This window comes from Necator americanus, chromosome IV, assembly GCF_031761385.1.
Source record: "Necator americanus strain Aroian chromosome IV, whole genome shotgun sequence".
Taxonomy (NCBI): Eukaryota; Metazoa; Nematoda; class Chromadorea; order Rhabditida; family Ancylostomatidae; genus Necator; species Necator americanus.
Genome location: NC_087374.1, coordinates 18837766 through 18863592, shown reverse-complemented (window position 1 = coordinate 18863592; position 25827 = coordinate 18837766). Strand labels below are relative to the sequence as shown.

The 25827-nt window shown below is 41.7% G+C and overlaps 10 protein-coding genes across 14 annotated transcripts; 5 read left to right on the top strand and 5 right to left on the bottom strand.

The window, feature by feature from the left end:
* Positions 1-737: 737 nt before the first annotated feature.
* RB195_001859 (uncharacterized protein) lies at positions 738-971 on the top strand (the record flags this gene model as incomplete). The annotated part of the gene is made up of 1 exon (XM_064198832.1): positions 738-971. One exon carries the CDS (start codon positions 738-740, stop codon positions 969-971), a length of 234 nt encoding a protein of 77 aa, XP_064054713.1.
* Positions 972-1035: 64 nt separating this feature from the next.
* RB195_001858 (uncharacterized protein) lies at positions 1036-16295 on the top strand (the record flags this gene model as incomplete). Of its 3 annotated transcripts, XM_064198829.1 has the most annotated exons (21): positions 1036-1166; positions 2276-2337; positions 3923-4095; positions 4429-4515; positions 4588-4669; positions 4950-5047; positions 5605-5706; positions 5760-5839; positions 5924-6008; positions 6075-6237; positions 6318-6426; positions 6633-6705; positions 6760-6821; positions 6904-6987; positions 7178-7253; positions 7605-7758; positions 12579-12700; positions 15167-15317; positions 15783-15940; positions 16011-16187; positions 16245-16295. In XM_064198829.1, the coding sequence occupies 21 exons, from the start codon at positions 1036-1038 to the stop codon at positions 16293-16295; spliced, it is 2280 nt and encodes a 759-aa protein (XP_064054710.1). The 3 variants fall into 3 exon arrangements, with proteins under 3 accessions (XP_064054710.1, XP_064054712.1, XP_064054711.1); XM_064198830.1 differs by lacking the exons at positions 1036-1166; positions 2276-2337 and having other exon boundaries at positions 3925-4095; XM_064198831.1 differs by lacking the exons at positions 1036-1166; positions 2276-2337; positions 15783-15940 and having other exon boundaries at positions 3925-4095; positions 16081-16187.
* A 1294-nt stretch (positions 16296-17589) lies between these two features.
* RB195_001857 (uncharacterized protein) lies at positions 17590-17844 on the bottom strand (the record flags this gene model as incomplete). Its single annotated transcript, XM_064198828.1, has 1 exon — positions 17590-17844. The coding sequence occupies one exon, from the start codon at positions 17842-17844 to the stop codon at positions 17590-17592; it is 255 nt and encodes an 84-aa protein (XP_064054709.1).
* Positions 17845-18046: 202 nt separating this feature from the next.
* On the bottom strand, positions 18047-18361 carry RB195_001856 (uncharacterized protein; the record flags this gene model as incomplete). The annotated part of the gene is made up of 1 exon (XM_064198827.1): positions 18047-18361. One exon carries the CDS (start codon positions 18359-18361, stop codon positions 18047-18049), a length of 315 nt encoding a protein of 104 aa, XP_064054708.1.
* Positions 18362-18374: 13 nt separating this feature from the next.
* Positions 18375-19130, bottom strand: RB195_001855 (uncharacterized protein; the record flags this gene model as incomplete). Of its 2 annotated transcripts, none has more annotated exons than XM_064198826.1 (2): positions 18375-18505; positions 18989-19130. In XM_064198826.1, 2 exons carry the CDS (start codon positions 19128-19130, stop codon positions 18375-18377), a joined length of 273 nt encoding a protein of 90 aa, XP_064054706.1. The 2 variants fall into 2 exon arrangements, with proteins under 2 accessions (XP_064054706.1, XP_064054707.1); XM_064198825.1 differs by lacking the exon at positions 18375-18505 and adding an exon at positions 18847-18932.
* A 131-nt stretch (positions 19131-19261) lies between these two features.
* On the top strand, positions 19262-19878 carry RB195_001854 (uncharacterized protein; the record flags this gene model as incomplete). The annotated part of the gene is made up of 3 exons (XM_064198824.1): positions 19262-19354; positions 19444-19575; positions 19711-19878. 3 exons carry the CDS (start codon positions 19262-19264, stop codon positions 19876-19878), a joined length of 393 nt encoding a protein of 130 aa, XP_064054705.1.
* Positions 19879-20006: 128 nt separating this feature from the next.
* Positions 20007-20261, bottom strand: RB195_001853 (uncharacterized protein; the record flags this gene model as incomplete). Its single annotated transcript, XM_064198823.1, has 1 exon — positions 20007-20261. One exon carries the CDS (start codon positions 20259-20261, stop codon positions 20007-20009), a length of 255 nt encoding a protein of 84 aa, XP_064054704.1.
* An 834-nt stretch (positions 20262-21095) lies between these two features.
* On the bottom strand, positions 21096-23822 carry RB195_001852 (uncharacterized protein; the record flags this gene model as incomplete). Of its 2 annotated transcripts, none has more annotated exons than XM_013452484.2 (9): positions 21096-21222; positions 21734-21855; positions 21931-22038; positions 22144-22322; positions 22489-22588; positions 22778-22858; positions 22909-23047; positions 23150-23265; positions 23814-23822. In XM_013452484.2, 9 exons carry the CDS (start codon positions 23820-23822, stop codon positions 21096-21098), a joined length of 981 nt encoding a protein of 326 aa, XP_013307938.2. The 2 variants fall into 2 exon arrangements, with proteins under 2 accessions (XP_013307938.2, XP_064054703.1); XM_064198822.1 differs by lacking the exon at positions 23814-23822 and adding an exon at positions 23555-23593.
* A 167-nt stretch (positions 23823-23989) lies between these two features.
* RB195_001851 (uncharacterized protein) lies at positions 23990-24513 on the top strand (the record flags this gene model as incomplete). The annotated part of the gene is made up of 2 exons (XM_064198821.1): positions 23990-24149; positions 24197-24513. The coding sequence occupies 2 exons, from the start codon at positions 23990-23992 to the stop codon at positions 24511-24513; spliced, it is 477 nt and encodes a 158-aa protein (XP_064054702.1).
* Positions 24514-24877: 364 nt separating this feature from the next.
* RB195_001850 (uncharacterized protein) lies at positions 24878-25255 on the top strand (the record flags this gene model as incomplete). The annotated part of the gene is made up of 1 exon (XM_064198820.1): positions 24878-25255. The coding sequence occupies one exon, from the start codon at positions 24878-24880 to the stop codon at positions 25253-25255; it is 378 nt and encodes a 125-aa protein (XP_064054701.1).
* Between the last annotated feature and the right edge of the window lie 572 nt (positions 25256-25827).

The following is a 25827-nucleotide window of genomic DNA, read 5'->3' as shown; positions in this document are numbered from 1 at the left end:
AATCTTCCTCTACACAACGCAGCCAGCTTTATCTTCTTATGTCTCTTCGTTAGTGAGTTATTCATGTTTATTTCAAGGTAACAAAATCCGACCTGTCCAGCAGTAACTTCCAATTAAGACCTGGCTTTAATCGCTAAAATAACCTCTATATAACACTTGTATGTGGCAAACAGTGCTCTAAACACAATTTTAAAAAATTGCCGGTGAAATGTTCTCCTCAGCGATTTTTTTTCGGTTTTGCAAAAATTTAGATTCCGGCGGGAATCGAACTCTCATCCGTTCATTTCCATTGTCGATGAGTAATATTGTTTGCTAATAATTGGAAATAGTGTAAAAATTGTTTTGAAAGGTGTTCCTTCTTTTTCAGCTGTTTTTTCGTTTTGCAAAAAAAGTGGTTCCTCTTTCTCTTTATCAACGTCAAACAGTACAACTGTGTTGCCGAATACACATTTAGAGCTCACTTATCTTTTCAAATTATATTCTACATATGTACTGACTCACTAATTTTCTAATTCTTGCAGTAACGTCTACCTCGCACTAATCCGAGCAAATATACCTGGAGGATATTTTTGGTGAGTAGCCAATGTGCAATGGGTCGCGACCTACCGGTAGCATCTTCGACAATCTGACTGCCTCCTAGTTAGTCTTTCTTTATTATCTTGACACGTTTTTTGATCTTCTCGCCTAATGATAATCATTTATTGGATCTATTTATACACTAATTGCAGTATTTACAGATGTACCAGGATATTTCCGCCCTTACTCCTGAAGAGAGCTTCATTCGTTTTAAAGAATTCAACTCCGGGCCAAGACCTTCAGCGGAGTGGCTGGCGAAGAAGAAAAAGTTGAGAGATGAATGGCTCACATCTCAACTTCAGACGACGACGACGACGACGACAGCGCCACCCTCTGATCGATCCACTACTATTTTTTTCGCAGTACTTGGATTCCTCGCTTCGATAACGATCTAGTAAGGGTTTTTTTTGCAAACACTTTTTTCAGTCTATTTGTGAGCTTTTTGAAATTCGTTGCAAAATGTTTTCTGCTATTATCATTATTTCTGCTCAGACCTGGGCTGTGAAACGAAACGCTGCGAAACAGCAAAGGAAGCTTGACCGCGAAGTCCAGGAACATCAAGAGCTACTCGAGCAGTCTATTCGCTCGAGGTCTTTGCTGCTCGACATAAAAAATTAAAAATATTTATGAAATTTATTGTGTATATAAATTCCAATAAACATCTTCCTCTGTTGTCTTCTCACTGTACTGTTCCACATCTCCATACGAGCTACCTGGAACACACCTTATTACAGAAATTCTACAGAAAATCAAACACAATATTCTAACCTTGTCTAGATCAGTCCATCGAGAGGTTGAATGCTTTTCTACCTCGATTATTTTTCTTGATCTTCTTCCAGCTGGCACACGTCACGCGGCATCTTGAACATATAATTAACATGAGCATATAATTTCTAGTTATTATTTATTCTATTAATATCGCTGTATTACAATATATATTCCGTTTTACTTGTAGCACTACTTTTTAAAAAAACTTTATTATTTATTTATTATATCGTATTGTTTTAATTTATTTATTAGGCGTTTATTTGTTTTTTAAATTTTTTATTATACCCAAATTTTGATTGCTGTGTGGGCAGCTATACTGATAGGAACGAGATGAGCGGGTCGTTTTTAGGAGGGTCTGCGAGGGGGGGGGGGGGGAGGTCGTTTTTAGGAGGGATTTTTCCCAACTACACGCTTGATCCTGCAAACGAGGTGCACGTTGCATAACTTGATAAACGATGTAAGAACAACGGTTCAAGCTGGGTGGCACCGTCAACTTCGATACAGGCAGATCAAAACGACGGCGAGACTGTCAGTGGACTCGCTGTTGTTGGAAGCCACCCGGCTCTTTCAGGCGACTTTCATCCCTTCTAGATAACTTTCTTGGACGACCGATAGTGATTTTTCTTTGTAGGCTCCCATGTTCTTCAGATAATGATTGATGCAGTTGTAAGATCGCTCTGGTTGAACCATTTTCTTGTTTGAAAGACCGGCTGCGTGAAGGGCATCGACCTGAGCTTGTTCATAAGCAGAAAGCTTGGTGGACTTAGTCATTGAACCAGACGATGAAAACTACTCTTTATGCTGTGTTATTGACCTATTTATACCCAGTTTTGCATGAGAAAACCATGGTCTTGGGAATATCTCAGGTGGGCCTAAGATTTTGCAACGGCCCATTTCTCAATAAAAGTTCATGGCATTCTGCGCTGATCAGGTATTCTGCCAAGGGTACTTGTGTAGAGGTTTTCGCAGGTGAGAAATACGGTGGTGGTATTGGTCAGCTTTGGTAATCCGTTTCTAGGCTGCTATTAGGAAAATCAGCGTGGATCTATGATTTTGTATAATCGCAATTGAATTTTGCTATGGACATGATGCCAATTATATTCTGAAACAGTCCTCGATTAAACTAGTGTAGGAGGGATAGGAACAACCTCAAGGCGCATTAATACACACGACTGCTTCGCTAGACGTGTGTAATTCTTGTATATATTCGGGAAACAACGACATGAGGCACGGTGCAATTGCGTAAGATTGGAGCGGAATTGGAATCGAGATGAGATTATCGAGAACTGCAACTGTGAACGGTGGTAGCAGAGGTCCGCCGTCGATCCTAACCACTACGCTCCACCGCACCGCTTCGAGCCGCTTATGAGGTTGTACCCTTCCTCATGTCGTTTTCACCCTACTATACCTTAAGTGGTGATAATTCGATATAATAGAATAACCACTTACATAACTATGAATGACTGAGTCAAAGATAATTACGAAGCAACACACACATCATTTCCTCCAGCTAAATAAAGCTAAGTAAAGTAAAAGGCTGAAACGCAAATTTTCCAAGTTTTCTGGAGAAAAAAAGGAAAAAGAGTTGCACAACATCTCTATAAGAGTGCTCTTCTTCCAAGAATAAAAATTAATCTGCTTCCCGTTTTGTGATCTATATTTCTACATAAAAAAGATAGGATCGAGCGCTACAACACGCAACACCTGAAGTTTGGTGCAATTGCGTAGGCGGTTACGCTCGAGGTGGGAAGCTCACTAGCTCCAGTCGGACAACGGAGATGTGTAGGCTTCCCACCGCCCGCCCCGCGAGGGCACTGGGCTCCAAATCGTTTTAACTCCACCGTTCTAGTGTTACTTGTGAAGTTTTCCTTGCTTTAATACCCCTAAGAACTGTGATCCTGGAAATATAGAAGATGTAGGGAGATACGTCGTGCTTTTGCCGCTTCGCTGTAGAATTGAAAATATTCAATAACGAAAAAAGTATTCCTTTCTGTGTCAATTGTTTGATAATTCTAACATTTACAGTTATTTCTGTGAAAAATGTGAAAGTCTGAAAAAAACCGGCGTCTCAACAAACCTGAGGTATAGTAACAACCCGTATTTGAAGAAGGGCTGCTTACGTAGAAACAACAAATAGGAGCCATCATACGATCGCAAATGACTGACGGAATCGAAACTCAAAGCAATAAACATGTCGCGCGCGACGTCGCTTTCCGCAGCATGCGGACAACAGCTGATCGGCGTTTACGCTTTGCCAAAAATGCTCTTCGATCGTGCTTCTGGTAGCCTTCGGATTTCTTGTAGTTTTTTTTTTACGCCAAATGCATATAGCAGCGCTTCCATTTTCCACTATCCTATTCATCCGCAGTTCTCCATGGAAGGACTGGATTGCTCAGCTGTTTGTTTTGTTTCGATTTGGCGTTATTATTCCTGCAAACTCTGTTTCCATTTAAAATATTTTTGCTCATCTACTTGAAATCTTCCTTTCGGGACATTTGTTGACTTCAAGCGTCTTCGTTCAAATGTCTTATAAACTTCTTTAATATTAAATCGTACGCATTCTCTATGACTGTTTTAGAAATGGGGAATTCCCTTGACCGGCTCGCCGGTTATGATGATTCGTCACCAGATTCATCGGTCGACGGCACGAATTCACGAAAAAGAAAAAAAGACGATCTCGATGAAACTCCTCCAAAGAAGATCACAAAGCTTGACACTGCGAAATATGTATATGAACGATTATTTCTACAGGTGAAAGAGATTTGTAGTTTGGGCTTTTTTCACCAATTGCCATATTTCTTCTTTATTTTGATAATGATCGAGAAACGTTGGAGCCATTACATTTGTCATTTATTATCTTCGTATTCTTCTGGTCACCCCTCATCACCACTTTTTTCCGAATGTCAGAAGAAAATGTTTAGGAGAAAGTTAATAATCCCTGGAATAGTAGTATTGGTGGCAAAAATATTCACTTTATTACGGACATTTTTCGTCTGAGTTTTGTTTGCAGTCTGTTTTCTTACAGTAAAGATGAAGAAATTTTCATTTTACAGTTAATTCGTGCTTGATACTCCTCCAGTTCAGGGCGAAGGATCTGATGTGACAGTCCATGCTGTTGGTCACGTCTGGCATCTGCATAAGCTGTATTTGCAGCAATGTAAATATTTCGAGGTATCACTTTTGTTATTGTTTTTTTTTCTTTCTCTTGTTAATATGGTAGCCTATATGATATATTTCCTTTAGGTTCTTATGCAGGGGAACTGGAAGGATTCTAAAGAGGACGTTATCTTTTTGGATTTTCCCGATGAAAACGTAACACGAGAAGGTCAGCTTTTTCAATTTTAGTTTTCCACACTGTTAGAAATGCATGAGACATCTTATAAACACTTGCCTTCTATTTTTTCTTTTTGTAATGAAAAGTTGATGAGATGAGACTCGTTACAAGCACAGCCGACAACTAGAACTTATTTGTTCCAAAACCTGATGACTCCTTCTATTGTTATTGCTGAACCCTCCTTTAAAAAAATAGTGTTCGATTACATCTAGGAGCTGTAAGAGTTGAAAAATTCTATATATCATCTATGCTATATCTCCTAACTTTTTAGGTCTCCATGCTGTTCTGGGTTCATTGTACCATAATCAGATCGAACTTGACTTGGATAATGCTGAAGGAGTATTGTCAGCAGCATCAGTGTTACAACTGGTGAGTTCTTCCGTTTCTTCACTTTTTTTCCTTTTTTCTTACCTAAATCTTTTCTTGAGCTGGTGCTTTTAGTATTGGATATTTTAATGGCCTACACGTTCAATTCTAGGAAGCACTTTCGTGTAAAACTTTAGATTTTTATCTGTAAATGTGTCCTTAGCACTCGCTTGTAGCTTTGCATTTAGAGTAAGCATAAAATAAGGCTACATTCTTTGTCGAAAATGTGTCACCGGGAATGACGCTTTATGCGTGGGTTGGGTAACGAATTTCGGGACTACATATGTATAGTCGGGTCAAAACGACATGAAGCACGGTGCAGTTACGTAAGCAATTCCGCTCGAGGCGGCGCGATGGAGGTTGGAATCGAGGTTGGACCATCGTTAACTGCAGCGAAGAACGATGGTAGATCTGTCTTCGATCCTAACCGTTACGCTCCACCGCGCTTAGTGTCGTTTTGACTCTGCTATAGGAACTTCACTTGGTCCTTGAAATGATTAATTATTTACAAATTTACAAGCTGCCTTTTTTGATGAAGACGTACAATTTTGCTCGTGTAGGAAAGCGTCCTAGAGCGATGCGGTGATGCGATGGCAGACAATCTCTCTGCCAACAATGTTCTTCGATATCTGAATCTGGCGGAAATGTATGGTCTCCCGCAGGTTAGCCTTTCTACTTGTTTCTTCAGATCCTCTTTAGCAAAGCACTGCTTAAGGTGACAAAGAGAGCATATCATCTATTGAAGTGGAATTTCTGGAGATTCATGAAGTCAAAAGAACATTTGAAGGATTTGAAGTAAGTTCCATCTAGAATTTTTTATGCGTTTCTTTGCACTGAAATGATAAGATATCCGTAAATTTGCTAATATACAAAGTTTAGGGAGGACACATTTGTTCGCTTGATTTCCTCTTCTGAACTGTTGATTATGGAAGGGGAAATGGACGTTTATCAAATGATAAAGACGGTAAAGGCAGTTCATGTACGAATAATCTCTTCTCGTTCCATAATTTATTAGCGAATTCATTTGCAGTGGATCTTTCTCAAGGAGAAGCCACACGCCGCTGCATTACCTGACAGCGACTTTGCTCGCCAGATGAAAGAAACTTTCGCCTGTTATTCGGAAGGTTCACTATTCGTAAGACATGCAGGGTTATTTGCGGGATTGAGGCTACACCATATTACGACTACTTTGGGTTCGTTTCACATGCTCTTTGGTCATGTGATGTGCTCTAATTTTTGTATTTTCCTGAATCTTAGTCTGAATCCTTTTAAGCAAGTTTAAACGCTGTGGAAAACGATAACTTGATTCCTGCAGAGGTGCTGAGAGCTGTTATGGTAGATCAGTGGAAGACAGCACTGAACAACGAAGAGAATCCAACAGCGTAAGGCTTTCAAACTTGGAAATTGCACCCATACTCGTAATCTTTGTTTTCAAACATTTTGCTTTTTCTCATCTCTTTCAGTACGGGTTTGTTAGCTAAAGTTGTGTGACCTCTGTTGATCTCATGGATATTTCTCCTGGTTCCTTTAATTGTTTCTCCTTGTTTTTCATCAGCGGAAAGAAACACCCTCAAATTTGCTTTTTGAGAGTGAGTGAGTTGTCTATGGACGATTTTCATGTAAATTCACTACGGCTCGGACGGTTAATCGATACCATGCCGGTACGTTATGAAATAGGTATAGCTTTTTTAATGACATAATAATGTACTGTTTAGAAATGCTGGAGGTGGACTGGATTCAATAATGGTGTGGATATAGTAATGAACATGTCGCATGGGTATGTTTTCTTTTTTTATCTTCTTTGTTCGCTACTCGTATATATTCACAAAGAAACTGTGAGAAGGGCGCTTCTCATTTAGGGTTCTCACAATGAAAAGGAACTGCTTAAGTCAAGCCACACCATATTCGATCAATCTGAAGAGTGAGAGGGTCGTTCATTACAGGTGGGAGATTCAGTTATCAAGTTCCTATCCTGTATTCGTTCCAGAATTATTTCTCTTTGTAACTTTATTAAAAGGAGGGAACACTATAAAAGTTTCTTGGTGAATTCGGAATGCAGTAGTGTTGGAAAGAAATGGCCATACGGAACTCCTAGGAAATTAGATAATTCTAAAGTTGATTTCTTCATTTCAGAGCGATAATCTCGGATAGTTCCGGTGCGTGCCTCTTTGACAGCACCAAACAGAGCATAGTCCTGAGGTTGGATCAGGTGAGCGCTTCCCGATGCACTATGATTTCGTAGTTTTGTTTAACTGCTTTAAATTTGATTGATGTGCTATATGAAGTGCTGCTACTGATTGAGTAAAATACATTAAATATGCTGTGAACCACCTAGCAGAATCCACACATATGTGCAGTAACTATATCCCGGCCTCGGAAATGACTGAAGAACATCTGATTCAGCTCGGATCACACAGTTTTCTTAGTCCGTCACCCAATGCTAAGCTCTAGCACTTGTCGCTCTCTAAGTCATCCATCTCCATATCCCTTCATATAGATATGTTTTTTTTAGGAATAAGATTTCTTTTTAGTTTTCCGCTAAATACGATTTCTTTTCCAGAGTGTCGTAGTGGCACGTCTAGGAGATGACGTCACTCTACCAATATCAGTACATCTACTCTATCTAGCCGCTCAACCGGCTCCGCCATCTTTTCTATATGTCAATCAATACATTAAGGATATGGTAAAGAAAGAAGATGAAATAGATGCGATATGTAGGATGTCAGCTGAGTAGCAGTGATCAACTTAATTTGTAAAAAGGCACTTTTTCTAGAAAACCTATCGTTTTCTAGAAACGTTGCCGTAAGATCAGGTAGTGTTAAGTGCTTTGTAATTTAACGCATAACCTTTGGTACATGCCTATCAATGGTAGTCAGATCTCTACCGCAAGTCAGGAGAGGACTATTACGGACTTGATTAAGTGTTTTCTTTTGTTTCCTCCTTTCCTTCATCAAATTTGCTTTGTAAGCTTGATTGGTATAAGTCTGTTACCTTTTTATATAGAGATAGATACACATTATATAGATTGTTCTTACTTATCACAATAGCTGAGTCCCGCATTTGTAAACTGATGTCTTTTTTCTACAAAGAAAAATACTGGATAATTTTTAGTCGACATAGTCAGATCATATTGCTGTCGCTTTTTTTTTGTGTATCTAAACATGGATATTCTCTTTCCTGCCTTACGAAAACATTGCATGATTTCTTTCTTCTCCATCGCTCTTGACTTAAATATTACATTCCTGGAATATACAGAAGAATTTCATAACCTCAGAGTTCAAACTTTGTTTTCGAAGAAGAGCTTGCTTAAAGACAGTGTATCAGGAGACTGAAGTAATTGATAAGTCTGGTATAGAGTTCGAGGTGTAGATCACGAGCACTAGCGTTGCCTCGTTCGATTCCCTCTAATCGTCCTGAGAAACGGCATAGGAAAGTGCATTTTGCTCCTACCAGGCACGCGAAAACACTTCACCCCTGGCGCGAGCCGCGTCTACGAGTTGGCAGTCGAAAATAAGTGAGGCCGTCTCACTAGCCTATACAAGGAAGACCAACGAAACGGTTGGAGAGGAGACCAGAACGTACGAAAGAGTTCGCGTTCTAACGTACGTCGCAGGAGTGAATGCCGTTATCACGCCTTTTTCAGGACGATTAGAGAAAACAGCGGTGCTTTGCTCATATTCGTAGTCAACATCCCGAACTTTTCTCGCAGGTTTCCCAACTACGTCAGCTTCATGATACCCTGGCTTTAATGTGTTCTTTTGCTTGACGCATCATGTTAATGTATGCTGGAAGGAATTTTTCTTGTCTTTACCTCAGTTTTATTTCCCTTCCTTTCATTTCGCCTTCCTACACAGTGGTTCTGACTTCCCTTGTTTTTTCTCCCCGCAATTCATTAATTTATTACGAGAACCTGTAAATATGTGATATTTGTACAATAAAAATGTGATTCCTTTCTTAGAAAGTTGTTATAAGTCAAACTAAATTACGACCATCGTTAGTGTTTTGTGAAGGTGCATTAGAAGCACAACAAAACTAACGGTAGAGAACGTGGATAAGACTATTCAAGCCTGTTCGTGCAATATTATGGAAAATATATAGAAAAATTATTATGTTATAGAAAAAAGAGAAAAACATTTAGAAAAAAACAAGAAAGAACTACGAGGAGGTTGTCGAGCTTGGAGGAGTTTGGAGGCGAGTCGGCCCCCGCCTCTATTGGGGACGTAACGCGACGTGTTTTAGACTGACTGTATATAAGTATGAGTTGAGCCGTAACCCTACAGAAATAAAAGATGACTATTTTAGGCGAAAGATCGTTATTCAGGTGAAATTTTTTTGGGAGAAAGTAGTGTTAGTTTTCGTTTCGCATTTGAGCAATTTTTCCTGAAAAATTTCATGCAAAAGAGGACCAGTTGGAACTTCGGTGCTGTTCGCTAGTAGCGCGGGAGTCACTACGACTGCGGCGAGCATTACTCACTCGTAATAATGCACCCCCTTACGATGATGACATAACACACAAAAACTGTGTTGCCGTCTAGAGCAGCCATAATCGCAACGACGATGACTATACCGCATCATTCCTTCCTTCGCTGCACACGGAGCGATCAATATCGACCCGTTCCACTTGGATGTTTGATCTGTTGTTATCAGCCCGCTTGTGTACTTCTGTCACCGCTTATCGGGACCACCGTAAAATTTCAGCGAGCGCGCGTCTTTCTGCCCACACCAAGTGTGTGAGCAAATAATTTATGCTCTTCTGATCCGGCCCGACTGACCTGGCCATCAACTGTGACCTGCGACCGATCGAAACGACATCAATCCTTGGCTGAACGGCTACTGTGGCAAAGCAGATCATTTGCATTCACGAATATTTATGATCGTATTCTATTTCTACATAATTTTCGGGTCATTGTTGTTCATACTGTCCACAATATTACTGATTACTGTAATTGTACAGTTTCGATTAAGAGAAAAGTACAGCACATTTTCAGGTACTTCCTCATCCAACTGTCCAGATTTCATTGAAATTCCGTTAGAATCAATAATATTAGAAATTTAATAACTGAATTTGGGTCCAAATACTAAAATGCGGCTGGATTATAAATTGAAATGTGCGAAATCCCTCAGAACTCAATATTTTGCCTTATAACCAATCGTATTCGCAATTCCTCCATTAACCCCTTAACCTTCCTCACAATTTTAGTTCGGCTACTAGTGGAACAGCCAGCAAGCCATCATTTTAACTAAAATAGGTGACTAAAGAAAATTCCTCCTCGAAAATCCGCTTAAAGGCATCACCCCACGAATCTGAGGTGGTGCGGATTTCAGGTGGAGTATTCGCATACAGGATGGGAGACTACGGAGAGGAGGGTGATTCCGTCCATTTCTTCCTAATTGCCGTAAAAAACGGCCCAGAAGATACGGCTTCATTCGTTTTGGCGCACCATTTTGTACAAGAGGTTCGATTGGAGACCGCCTGTCTTGTGCCGCGCCGCATCTTCCGGGCCGTTTTTTACGGTAATTGGCAAGAAATGGACGGAATCACCTCTCTTTCCGTAGTCTCCCATCCCGTATACGAATACTCCACCTGAAATCTGCACCACCTCAGATTCGTGGGGTGATGCCTTTAATGCTGACACTTCTCCCGATTTTTCGGTTCTGTCCACGCCATCCGTAAGAACTGCCGAAAGTGTCTCCTAGCTTAGAAATCCTGAGTAGTTCCCCCAGAACAAATAAAGAAAATAAAAGCAAGCGACAAGAATCGAAACAAACCACCATCCACCATGAAAGTAAAATGATCATATTTCATGCTATGATCTATGTCACTCTACTTCGGCCCTAGTCCAAGTATGATGCTGAGGACGTTTCGCACAAAAAGCATAGTTCCCAAACAAGCGAATATCCTCAAAAAGGCCTACCAACCACAACAACCACACTATGACTCATTTACTTCATTTTCTCGAGGTACCTACTCTAAAACGACCCTCTCCTGTACGTACGGCAGCAGTAAAAATACGCTGTCAAAAGTTGATGCCCAAATTATCAGTCGCTATAAAGCCCAATGAATGTCAAGCACCTGCACCAGCAAATTGGGGGGCGGTCGTTAGGTACTTGCAGCCGCCGCGACAGCCGATCATTAGGGAAAACGATTAGCAACGGCGATCGTTAATTGCGCTGCGCAATGTCAGCAGAGCACTGCGCTGCGTTTGCCTCATGCCCCGCCCATCACATCCTTCATCAGCGACTCTCATAGTCTAATGAGGTGCAAAACATGCCTCGCAGGAGTATGCTATCTCTGCTAGCGCCTCCGTATGGGGTATCGATAGTTTACGTATAAAGATATATCGAACGACTGCACACGAGATACCAGAAACAGGAAATAATTGTACGTTTTATTTGCGTAAAGCAAAAAAATCGAAATTTCACAGACTACTGCAGTATCTTACAAGGCTTTAATAGTCTGTATAAATACTAATCTACATCCATATCTTCTATGCAGTTTTTTTCAATCGCACATCTACATCTTTCAAAAACCAGGTTCTCGGTTCTACACATTTTAACTTTTACTTTTTAACTTTTATTTTGGAACGTTTTCAATTTTCAGCTAGCTATGTTTGCATTTGTTGCAACATTTGCTTTACAAATACAAATTTTGAAAAAAATACAACTTTGCAAATTTTCTACGTTTTTGCTTCATTTTTAGCATTTTCATTTTCTACGTTCTCTTCCACTTTCTACGTTGCTACGTTGTTGCCTTTTTGTTCTTTGAACCTTCGTAGAAGGCAACTCTATCACGTAATTGCAAAACAAACATTGCTCATGACCTCAGTGATGTGGTGATGGATGGGCGTGGCTTAGTGATCACAGGTAGCCCAAGATATGCCTGCTCTGGCCTACGCAGCTTCTTCTGCAGGCACTTATCCGGCTGCAGATAATCGGCTGCGGGTGCCTAACGATACGCACCCCAGCAAATTTTATCTTAGAAGAGCTTAAAAAAGATGATGAATGTTATCCAACTCTACCTTTACGCGGTATTATCGTTGAAGAAATTGTAATATATGATGCAACATCGCGAAAACTATTACGTATACAGCGACGTGCTTCACACTTCCCAGATGGTTTCCAGCACAAGATCAGAGTTAAACGCATCACCCCACGAATTTGGGATGGTGCGGATTTCAGGTGGAGAGTTCGGATTATAGAGAGGAGGGTGGTCCCGTCCATTTCTTCCTAATTGCCGTAAAAAACGGCGGATGCTGCGCATGCATAAGACTATCGAGCTCCAATCGAATTCGTTGTAGAAGATATCGTGCCGGAACGCTCGAAGTCGCATCTTCTGGGTCGTTTTCACGGCAATTATGAGGAAATGGACGAAATGACCCTTCTCTCCATAATCTACGACTCCGCATAGGCATACCCCAGATTCGTGAGGTGATGCCTTTAGGCGAGTTCTCTGCTACGCAGATTCGTGGTCAAAGATAGCAATCACTATCTTTGACCACATTGTAGGTAAAAAAGAATAACTGGTGATTTTTAGTGAAATTCGTGGTCGATGAGATTATTGCCGTGTGTTTAATAGTAGCAGGTGCATTGGATAGAAGTAATGAAAGTCAATGCGGTGCAGTTTTGGTGATCTCCACGTCTATACCGTTAATGCAGGTAAGTCATTGAGGAAAATGCATTTGGGAAAGGGACATTCAACCGCGCTCTTACTTCTGGAGAACCTATCTTCCTTTTTTCTCCCAGTAATTTTAGCTTACATGTCATAGATCCTCTCAGATAAAGCTTATTTTTCAAGGCTCCAACTGATTTAATTATTTACTTCCAAAAATCATAAATAACAGTGCTATTGAGTGCCCTCCCCTCCTACACTTCACCCAACTGCATTGGAGGATCTGTTATTGAGAAATAGGAGTTGTCCGTTAATCAAAGGATAATTTCTTGAAAAATGAATCCCTAGAGTTGAGAAATTTGTGCTATCCGGTGCTCTCATTCCTTTTGTTTCTTAGCACAGTACGTAAATGCACAAGTTTTGAGCTTATTTAACAATGTCTGTAGCATAGCACTCTCCAATCACGAATCTGCGTAGCAGAGAACTTGCCTAAAGCACTATTAATTACTGCAAGCGTTTTTAAATCCGAGCACATATGTAGCAAACATGAAGAAAAAACTTCTATTTGAGCTTCTTCTTTGTTGGAAATCCTAGGAAACCTCAGCTGCAGTGAGTTGCGAGTTGTAGTAAGAGAACCCTCAGGAATACATACACCTTCTCCTGACGCGCAATCTTTGTTATCCTCTGCCCTGTCCGGATCGAGGCGCATGTCAGTCGCCCTGCGCAATATCAGTGTTTACATATATAACCTGGTCAGGACGACTTCAGGTGTGGTGCGGTTGTGTAGGCGCATGGAAGGTTGCGATTGACTGCGGCTCATTTTAACTGGATTATATACAACCTTGACCTTCGTAGATATGTATTACGCTGATCAATGAGACGAAGAGTAAAATATCAAGAACTCCTATCATATCAACACCAAAGTTTTGTTTGCACCAGGTAACCGTGTCGAATTCTTTGCAGTTCTGTGTGGTTCCAGGGTGCGGGACAAGAGGTACCTGTGAAAACCGGCTGACCGCGCCTGTCCTCCCTTCAGCACCGCGCTCCTTCGCGTAATTACGGTTGCCGCTCCACCAGCTAGACATTCTCCACGACCACCTACACCCCGCTGCCCTATTGTTCTCTAATCAAAGCCGCGCGCGACGCTCGCGCCGCGACGAAGCGGTGGATAGTGCGAATTTTGAAGAGAGGTGGAGTGAAAAACGAATTGCCGAAGCGAATTCTGATGTACGGGTATAGTAAACTAAGCGCATATTATTGGGAATAAAAGAGAAGTAGATCTTTCTATCCAATGTAACTTTACATAAGTAAAAAGTATCTCAAAAAGATGCTCCAGGGAAAAGAATAACATGCATATACTTCCACACATCTCATAATTTAACACATTTCATGCCCTATGTCTTCGATATAAACTAGCAGTGCATAAGTATGTGTTTGTCACGATGTCATTTAACGAATTCGTGTTCAACTTTCAACTGCGGCAGCTATAATAACAGCAACTTTATGCGCTTATTACTTTGTACACATTCTTTAAACTCTTTTCTACATTTTACCTTTTCAAAATTCTACTTAGATATAATGTTTATATGGAGCGTAACTTAAATATTTCAGTGCTTCCTTGTACGTTTTATAGAATAAAACTTTATATAGTTCTATAAACTTCTTTCAACAGCGTTTTATCACTTCATTTCTATCTATTCTTTGCATAAAATCAATATGACAGATTAGGTGTATTAGTGGCGAACCGAGACCTTTATATCTTCGAGGTATACTTTTAGGTACAGTGTATGTCTGCGAGGCATTATTCGCGCCTCGTTAATCGTTGGATGCCAGTTTTGTCCAGCTAGATAAGCAAGAAGAAATCCTTAGAAAGCGAAAAAAGTAAAGAAGATAGCATAACACCGATCAGTGGGACATTTTTTGAAACATCTCTTGCATTCCCAGAAATGGATGTGTTTTCCACCTAACAATCGAAACAGGATAATTTCATTTTCACTCGCGTTTCTAAATGGCATATCACTTATACAAACGTATTTCATTCTTTCCTTCTTTTATATTAGCTTAGAAGCACACTTTATGTAGACCTTCGAACAACATCTAATACCAGGTACCTTCCTTTCCGTTCGGTTTTAAAAGCGCATCACAAGAGCTGTAGGCGCGGCGAAAAAAATCGTCGAAAGAGCGGTAGACGCGGCGAAATGGGAGGGGAGAGTGATGTGGGCGGGACGTCTTGAAGACGTAGCAGAAGAGGAGCAATCAGGCTACTGTAGCGATTATGACGGTATCAGGAGATGCGCGGTGCAATTAACGACGCTCATTAGCCTCCTGGCGACACATCATACGTGTACCTTTTGACCGTTCCCCTGTGGTTCCAATATAACCGGCGCGCAGAAACAGCTTTATGCCGCGCTGCCGCCAATCGACATCTGCAACGCGGTTCTTTGGTGCAACACAAATACCGGCACCTTTGTGTGTGCAAAAAAAAATACTACTTATAATTATATGTATTACAGGTGCTGCTCTTATTATGTGAAGTAATTGACTGGTCGCTCGCTGCTTTCTCGCCGGTATACTTCCACTCGTCGTCACTACTCTGCCGAATACTGCCATTCGTTGTCGGTGGCATCTTCTGCGCAATTATTGTGGGCGCCCTAATTGTCATAGGTAATTTCTATCCTATTCAAGAATATGACTTATAATGAAGCAGGAGAATGGCTAAAGACGCCATACCCAAGAGTCGACAAGTTGCACCAAACTTCGTGCTTACACTATTGCTCACTTTGCACCAAACTTCGTGCTTACACTAACTTTAAGTTTGGTGCAAAGTGAGTGTAAGCAGTTGCGTTCGAAGCGGGACATTGGAGCTAGATCGAGGTGGGAGCCTCGCTATCTCCTCTCATTTCACCAGTTCGAGTGAGGATAGCGATTATTCCACTTCGATCGCTATCCGCTGACTCCACTGCCTCACTTCCACCAGTTGTGTAGCCGGCTATGCAACTGCATTATTCTTATTCTTCAGATCGACTTGTCCAAACGTATGTATGTATAATTAACGTGCCGTGAGTGTGGTGATGGGAGCATCTAGAGACGTGTTCTCTTTCAACTAAATAAAAGTTAAAATCACTTCAGATGCCACCACCGCTACAGCCTCATGTGTTTGGAGTCCAGCCGACACGGCTGTAATTTCCGCTTATGATATTTCACTGGCATTCGCCACTATTTGTCTCATAGGTTTAGGCGTTCTTCTGGGCAGAAAGCTGAACAGCTCCTTATATAAACCCGTACTGGTAGGTGTAACACGTTGTTCAGTCACAGTAATCGCATCAACAATCATATTAATGTGGCTGTAAATTCCAGTTCCATTTCGTATGTACGTTATTTTTGCTGGAAATTCCACTGCTAGTCGTGATTTCGTTAAAGTATGCAGGTTACGGTAAAGCAGCTGTACGTGCAGCGGACGCAACAAACATGTTGGTCGCAATGCATTCCGCTTTGCAATCGGCATATTTTGTGTACAACCACGAAGACTATAGGGTAATGTTTTGCCGCTAATCAGTAGTACCTTGGATAATAAAGAAAGAGATATTTTAGCAAGGAATTCGAGCCACATTTCTACGATTCCGAGTGCTGTCCGCGCTCTGAAGCTTTGTAGAATCAAAAAAGTACGATGAATTACCTTTATTGTATTAGATTTGTGTAGGACCTAATGTATAGGCATTTTAACTCCTTCGCCATTTCTATGAGTAACTGTCACATCGTCACATCATTTCTTCAATTATTTAAAACAACGGGTAGAACCCTTTTTGAATTTAAAATGTAAAAAAGTTGGAATCATATGGAATATTGGAATTCTTGGATGGAATATTCTCATATATTGCTTTACCACATGGTCACAAAGATAGGTAATTATGTAGAAATTTTGAAAAGATTAGTATAGCAATGTAAAATGTGTAAATAAATATTTCTTATTACAGCGAGGGATGTAGCATAACAAAAAAGCAGAACGAAACAGAGAACCGAGATGTTAGTGTTGTTCGGCGGTCAAAAAAATTAAACACTAATTTATGTCAACGATCTGTCAAAATTCGATGCACAAGGAGACTTCAAGGAGAAAAATCATTTAATCCCCAAAAATGGCATTAAAAACACCGCCGTGTAACTGCGTTTGAAATGGAAAAGAAGCGTATACGTATGAAAATGTGGAAATCGCATTCGACAACACACAAAACACCCAAAACAAATTACAATTCTTTACAGAAGAAAAGAAGGAATCTGTCTCGGCAGATAAACACTTGGAGAGGTATGGAAACGATTATGTAAGAAAAAACCTGAGAAATAGGTAAACAGAGGATCTAAAAATACTTCCGCTATTATCCTGGGTAATTTTGCAGTGGAGAGTTTATTTCATTTTATTACAACACACAATATGATATGCTGGAAACAAACCACTTCAGAAAATCTTTTGCGGAAATACCAAAAGGCTGAGACTACAAAGTAGCCGCTGTACAACACCACGAATTACAAGGCTGCCTTTTCTATAAACACTTTTCATCAAATTTACATCGAAATTAACTTATTCGGCGGTTGGGTGTTACGGCTTAACGCGGCTCTCCGCATCTTCGCCAGGGTGTTCCTGTGTCTCCCGTTGGAACTCCGATATAGTCGGGTAAGAATGACCCGGAGCCGCAGCCGGATCCATTTCATTTCTAAGCGGCGTTGTCGGAAACACAGAAGAAAGACTTTTGCCAGAACTATTAGAAGATTATTTGTACTTTGTAGAATCAAAAAAATACGATGAATTACCTTTATTGTATTAGATTTGTGTATTAGCTACGCGAATACTATGTTCTTGCGAGAAAAAAAAACAAAAAAAAAAACAAAACAAAACTTTCTAAAGTAAATACTTGACTTAATTAACTTAATCGGCGCGCTGATTTCATCGCCTGACTCGATTACCCGCAACCTCGCCAAAGTGTGCCGACCTTGGACATAGCTTTGCCCAACCTCCTCGATCTTCAGCTAGAGTTCGCATAGAATCCACCCATCCGTCGTTATTCCACAAGCGGCGGAATTTCACGTCTCGACTGAACTGCCTGTCAACGCCAAGTATCCTCAGACCTTCCTTCACCACCTCCGTCCAGGACTTCCTTTTACGATCAGGAGGCCTTTTCCAATTAGGATCTGGAAACATCCTCAGGAATACATGGACAAGTCGTTTAGACTACCACCTCATGACGTGACCAAAGAAGCGAAGACGGTTTTCCATGACTACTTCAAAAGGCCGGGCAAGATGTTGACGTTTTCCACGTGTCATCCGCCGGTACACCATGTCCACTTCCGAGTAAATTTCTTCGTTACGGCATACCATCGACCAAAAGTAGCCTATCAGTCTTCTAAACAGCTTCCATGTAGCCAAACTTCTTCATCACCGCCGACGGCGCCGCCCAAGTCTGCGATCCATGCATTATGATAGGGCGAATTGCGGATAGGTTGAGTCGCAGCTTGACTTCGTTGGCGATGGGGGTCGACCACAAGCACTTGGTCAATGAGTTGAATGCCGAGTTAGCTTCAGCGCATCTTTGCTGAATATCTCTCTCGTAGCTGCCATCGTTTTTCAGCATAAATCCCAAATAACCGAACTCATCCACGAGTTCTGTAGGGTATCCGTACACCCTGATTCCCGTTGAGGGTCTCGAGCAGACCCACATCTGCTTGCATTTATCAGGGGTCCAGTCCGTAGGCTGCAGCGAATTTCGATACAAGGTTAACAACATGTTGTAACTTCGCGCTGCTAGAAGCGAATATTACATCGTCGGCGTACTCGAGATCCACCAAGAGACGTGCAGCAGGTGCTAAAATGACACCGGTAGGACACTGTTCGATTGCTCATTATGTCATCTACGGCAAAGTTGAACAGAAAGAAGGCCGCCACGGTTCCTTGTCTCACTCCAGTTTCCACTTCGAACGGTGTAGTACATCCAGCTGGTGTTCGTAGCGCAGCAGTTGTTCTCCTATGCACGTCGTTTATGAGATGTACGAATTTCCCTGGAATTCCATCGGCGCGAAGCGCATTGATAAGGCGGCCGCTGTGAGGAGAGTCGAAAACGGCTTCAGGTAGTCAAAGAAGGTTAACTGTGGAGGCTTCAAATACCGCTGCCACCCTTCAGTCACTCTCCTCACAATAAACACTTGATCAATCGAGATCAGGGCGAAAACCGGCTTGCTCGTCACGGGTGGTTTCTTCGTGATGTCGATCCAGGACAAATAGCAATGATATTCCTATGTAATTCCTAGGTTTTGTGAGGAATAGCTTCCTGTGAAAGAAATTATAATACCGTGTCTCCACGAGTCCGATATCCTTTCGTCAATCAATATTGAACAGATGATCTTCGTCACTTCACAAAGCCCAGAAGGAGAAAGAGATTTCAGCATTTCTGCGCTAATTCCATCGTCTCCGCTGGATGTTCCATTCTTCATTTTTTGAATATAGACTAGAGCCCTCGACTCCGACGGTGGCTATTTTCTGTCCGTGTTGTATGTCTGCCTTTGGGCGTGCAGAAACTGACGGCGCTTGTCGGTTCAACAAAGTGTGAAAATCCTCCCTCCAGATGGGAAAGGTTGCCTCCCTGACAGCGACTCTGTTGGCTGTGTTCAGGACAGGCGAACACCTCTTCATCTTGCCGCTATACTGCCTTAGCAAAGTATAGGATTTTCTTGGGTTCTTGTCCTCCCCCACCTTCTCAAACCCCTTCACTCTTGACATCCATTCGCTCTCACGATCACGTTTCAGCTGGCGACACAACCTCCTTCTCATACGCTTCTCCTAGCTGACACCACTAATGCACCAGTAGTGCGGGCAACACAGAATACAGAATTGTACGTGGATATTGTCTTCGCAGATGCAAAGCGAACTTCACCCTCGGTGCTAAAATCGGGAGCATTTTCTTTGCTGCGTCCTGAATGCAATTAGTGAAAGAGTCAGCCTTCTCCTGGTCCGTAATCCAATATTGATCGACACTCGTTAGAGGAACTTAATTGTGCCTTCTTCGTTTTTCAGACCTGCCAAGACGAGCTTCGGCTGATGTTGAGCTCCCCGATACCTGTTCTGGAATCGTACCGTAAAGCTGAGATGAACTGGGCGGGGGTCGGAATCGAATGCGACGTCCCAGACAGATATCTGACTGAGGAATGTTCTTCGTCAGAACGTAATCGAGCTGAAGCTTAAGAGTCGGCATCTTCCGCTTTCGTTGTTCTTCTGGCGTTGATGGGGTTGTTCCTTGCCACGTAAGCTGATAGCGTCGGTGATCCTTCTTAAACGTGGATGCAACGATGAGATTCGTCTGCTCGCAAAGCTCAAACTATCAAACGAGTTCCGTTGTCCGAGGTCTGATCCATGGGATAGAACCATTTTCCAAGCATATCGGAATGTTGTTCAGGTCCGATGCTTGCATTCGCATCAATTCCGACGATTACCGCCTGCTGGCTTGGTTTCTTGGATATCAACGTATTGAGTTCATCATAAAACGCATCCTTGTTGTGGTCCTCTACGGGCTCCATAGGTGCGTGAGCACTTTCGATCCAGAGTTTGAATCCTCTGCGATCCCGCATTCGTACAAAGGTGCATCTTGAAGGCGTTGATCCAAGCTCCTCCAGCAAGTTGTTATAATCGTTTCTAACAGTTATTGCGCAGCCTCCTACTTTTCTTTCATCAGCATCGCCGCAGTAGGTGGTATAATTTCGATACTGATGAGAGGGCGATCACTCATGCGTGTCTCCTGCAAGGCAGCAAACGGCACACAGAGATATCGCACAAGTTTGGATAGAGCGGTTCGTTGGAGCTCACTTGACAGGGACCGGTGGTTCAGTATAACTAGACGGATGTTTGTCACCAAAGATTGCATGTTTCCCTCAGGCATTCGACTTTTCAGGGTATGGACTCAGGCGTGGTGCTGGACGACAGCATCTTTTTGTAATGTATGTAACGCTTTCGCCACATAACAGTGCATTTTAAATAGCTCGTACGTTCCCAATGCGTGCACTCGAACGCTTGAATGCGTTTAGTTAAAGGAGGACCACCACGAGCAGATAGCAACCAGACTTGTATACGCGGCCCCTACATCGAAATAAGATTATAAAACTAAAAACTAGAAATTATTGGGGCTTTTTTTTTTTGTTAGGCATTCTCAAGGGACCTCACTGCACTATAATTTGTATCGAAAATATTCATTTCTAACTTTGAACTATTATATATCCGAAAAAAAAAGAACAGGCATAACATAAGCAAGACAAAATGGGCACCACAAACATAACAATAAACCATGAAATCAACTGGTCTCTCAAAACGGATGTAAACAAAGCCACAAGGTTAACAATTTGGCAATAACACCACTAAAACACAAAACAACGAACAATGGTACTAGTAGGAAGTGGTTTTCGGTTGGCCTACTTATTTTTCTTAACATTTCCTCGTTTTTTCTTATTTTCTGATTTCTTGTTCTTGAACCACTGCTGACGATGTATTTGACTCTTCTGTCTCATTGGTTTGTTTCCTTTCTTCTGTTTGTTTTCTCTGAAGGATAAAACAGGTGTAGACGGCTAACCCGTGGATTCCTTACTGAATTTTAAATTGTACAAGGTTGTATGTAATCTTCGTATATAATAACGCGTTTATTCCGTGTGTGTGTGTATATATATATATATATGTGTGTGTGTGTGTGTGTGTGTGTGTGTGTGTGTGTGTGTGTGTGTGTGTGTGTGTGTGTGTGTGTGTGTGTGTGTGTGTGTGTGTGTGTGTGTGTGTGTGTGTGTGTGTGTGTGTGTGTGTGTGTGTGTGTGTGTGTGTGTGTGTGTGTGTGTGTTTTTGTGTGTGCGTACGTGTGTATGAGATATATATATATATATTGTGTGTATGTATGTGTCTTATGCCTTTTTTCTTTCTTCCCCTGGCTCGCATTTTCTTGGTAGGTGTGCGCACAAACAAGCAATTTCTCGCAGTTATATATGTGAATAATATAGAACGAAAGAAAACATAAGATGCAGTTTCCAAAAGTCGAAAGAAACACTTGCAAAAGAAAACTCACTGCTTGGCAGGTCCAGCTATCGCAGCAGCCTTCTCTTCTATAACTTTAGCCTTTTTGCTCTTCAACTTCTCCCAGATTTTCAAAGCATGTTGCTTCTCACCACCAGCCTCGTTGGGCAAGAACTGAAGTTAAAGAACTAGATTCTAACAAATTGCAATGTCAATTATACAAAAATCAGAACAAAAAACCAGCACCACCTTGCGCTTCTTTCCCGTTTTAACGTTTTCCTTTTCTCCTTTTGCCAAACGTTGGTATTTTCCTGCAGAGGCGGTTGCTGCCCTTGCTCGGTCAACAGCAAATCGGAGCTGAACGACAGAAAAAAGGACATTTTTAAAGCAACTGAGTAGCTCCTTGAACTGACGACAACGGCTGAATGCCACCAAGATAAATTCAAAGGAAAGTGCTCCTACATGCTCCTTGGACTTCTCCTCTGGAGCGACACCAACACCAATATTCGCATCCATTGAAGGTCCTTTCCTCAAGGTAGACCCCATCTGGCGAGCCAAGTTTTTCAAACGCTGTGTCTCATTTTTAGCAATACGTTCCTTTTTCTTTTCTGCTCGTTCACCGAAGTAATCTTTGTTAGGATCTAAACATGCAGAAATGATATTGATAGTGAGAAAACTTGTGACAATAAAGAGAGCACGTAAAAACGACACTACATATTCGATAAAAAGTTTTGAATGATTCGATTTGATTAAATTGAAAGCCGCGTCGAATGTTTAAGAACGATTAATGAATATTCTACAGCTTACCAGCCCCTTCCGGGATTTCAATTAGCCAATCTTTGGTGTTATCATTGCCTCTTTTGTAGCCGTATGTCGGTTTCCATTCCTTAGTCGTATCATCAAATACCTCAACCAACCATTTGAAATGGTCATAAGTGGTGAAGACAAAAGAAGTAGGAAAAATATACATAAAAGAATTTTGGTATAACCGCTTCCTAAGAAAAGCACAAGAAAGAAGGCTAGTTGTTCTCTCGAATTACTATCTTCCGTTATATTTATTATCCACTTACTTTACTTGACATATATGATACCTTACTTTCTTGCATTTCTTTCTCTTAGTAATTCCCTTAGCAGCAGCGTACTTCTCCCATTTTGTTGGTTCCTTTTTCTCGGGAAGCTAAAGATTTGTACTTTAGATTCGCAAAGGAAAGAATAAAAAGAGCGCACCTTCTTCTCTCTAGGTAATATGAAAGATGACTTAGGAAGCTCAGCCATGACCGCTTCTTCCACGCGTTTCCGATTCAACTCCCAAATTTTGTTGAAAAGATATTGAGCATTTTTTCGCGCTCGTGACAAGAGGTTTTCCCTGCAAAGCTGATAAAGCAATAGCATTTCTAGTTAAACTATTTCCGGTTTTACAGGTAAAGTAATTATTTACCATCCTAAGGTGGCGAAAAGAAAAACCGACCTGACATCGCCCTCAATATTGTCTCGATCAACAATTATCAAATGGCCTACATCGACGAGTGGATCAACTGTCTTCTGCACAGCTGTTGGTTTCAAGTCAAAATGCGGTATATCCATCTAAGACAAACAGAATTTTAGAAAAAGAGATTGAAGTGTGACATATAGACAACTGTTCCTCTAGAAGTTATACGAAAAGAAATGTCTGTTGCCATATTAAGGGAAAATATAGTTGGGGAAGGGGTGCTCAAATGTCGTTATCATATGTTATGTTATTATCAATCGTTATCATATCCCCAGACTTCTGAAAAATGAGGATTTTTAACAACGCCTAAACGTTCTTGTCAGTCCGTTTGAACAGACTTACAGGAACACTGCCCAAAGCTAACCAAAATTAACGAGCAATTACCTCTTCTAGTTCCAACTTAAGTCCAGAAATTTTTATCATTTTCTGTTGATACAAGGACACAAAAAAAGAGCAAAGAATGCAAAAGAGAAGACGGCAAAGAAAAAAAACGAGACGTTTGGGATTGACGTTAAGGGATGCACTTTCCGTGTTTACACTAGACGTCGCGGGATTCCCGTCGAAGGCATTGTGGTTTTGCCGGACCTCCGTCAGTGATGTCAATGCTGTGTAATTTTTATTTCGTAACAATCATAGTACTCACTTTGCCCATAACCTGAAATGTCAACTCTCTGAAGGGAACATGGAATCTTTGGCAACTACCATTCGTTTCGTCACGTTGAACTGCCGAACATTATCGAGTGAACTCCAACAGACCGCCCTAGGTGTCTAGGCTTCTGTGATGTCTGTGTTCACTTTGCTGCACTGCAGGAAACACGCATGAGAGATCGGCCCGTCATCAGCACCAAAAATTACACCATAGACTGCGGCGATGCTGATGAGAACAAAGTAGGTGGCTGCGCTATAGCTGTGAGGAAAGATTATAACAACCTGATGGAGGAATTTGGCTCAACGTCTCAACGTCGTGGATATCAGGAAAGTTCGTTCGCTTGCTTGATGACATGAATCAACTAACAACTGCTGCAGTTCGAACACCAGCCGGATGTTCAATACCGTTTGAAGTGATAACAGGAGTAAGACAAGGGGCAGTGGCAGGCCCCTTCCTGTTCAATTTCGCCATCGACGACATTATGCGAACAGTCGATCAGTGTCTTGCCAACATCGTCTTAGCACCATCAGCGTGCCCCTTGACTGACCTCGATTACGCCGATGATGTTATATTCACGGAGAGCAGTACGAAACTTCAACATGTTGTCAACACTATGTCGAAGCTGGCTGCAGCCTACGGACAACGTCTACGCAATGATGAATGCATGCAGATGTGGATCTCTTCGAGACCTTGAACGGGAATCAGGGTGGCCGACAACCGAGAACTCGTCGATGAGTTCTGTTACCTGGGTTGTACGCTGACGAACAGCAGCAGCTACGAGAAAGATATCTAGCAAAGATGCGCTAAGGCCATTTCTGCATTTAACTCATTGACGAAATGCTTATAGTCGACCCCCATCACCAACGAAATCAAGTTGCGAGTCCACGTATCCGCAATTCGCCCCATCATAATGTTCGGATCAGAGACTTGGACAGCACCATCTACGGTGATGGAGAGCCTTCATTGCACGGAACGAAAGCTGCTTAGACGGCTACTTTTGGCCTAGGGTATGCCACAATGAAGATCTTTACGCAGAAATTGATGTGGTATATCTGCGGATGACACGTGGAAGATATGAACATCTTGCACCGCCATCGAAAGTGGCTAAAGTAAATCGTCTTCAGTTTTTTGGTCATGTATCAAGGAGACCAGCAGGTCGCCTTGTTCAGCGAGCTCTGAGGAGTTTATCGGACTCATGTTGGAAGAGGCCACTTGGCCGAAAGCGAAAGTTCTGGACTGAGGTGGTGAAAGAGGACCTGAGGACACTTGGCTTTGACAGGCAGTTCAGTCGAGACGTGAAATTCCGTCGCTTGTGGAATAGCGACGGATCGGTAGATTCTATGCGAACTCTAGCTGAAGATCGAGAAGGTTGGGCAGAGCTATGTTCAGGGACGGCACACCTCGGCGAAGATGCGGGTAATCGCGTCAGGCGATGACATCAGCGCGCCGATTAAGTCAATTAAGTCAAGTATTTATTTTAGAAACTTTTGTTTTGTTTTTTTTTTCTTGTTTTTTTTTTCTCGCAAGAACATAGTATTCGCGTAGCTTCTAATAGTTCTGGCAAAAGTCTTTCTTCTGTGTTTCCGACAACGCCGCTTAGAAATGAAATGGAACCAGCTGCGGCAAGCTCCAGGCCATTCTGACTCGACTATGTCGAAGTTTCAACGGGAGCTCAACTGCTTACGCACCTGGACGCACCTCACGTATCGTATTAATCCGACTGTTCCGTTTCTAACAACTATCGTTGTTCGTTTTCTCGTCTACAGCTCACGAAATTTCCATAACTTGCATGCAAAATAATTTTTGAGTGGGGAGAAGACTGTGTGCAAGTAGCAAGTGAATAGTGTTGAGTAAATAGTGGAAGTCTATATTATGTAGTCTATTCTCTTTTAAATGTCTTGTGTTGTCATTTTTCTTATATTTCTCGGTTTTCGCTCTACTTTCTTGCTAGGCTAAAGTTGTAAGCAGCCTTTCGATTCGCCTTCTGGGGGACGACGAAAATCAGGAT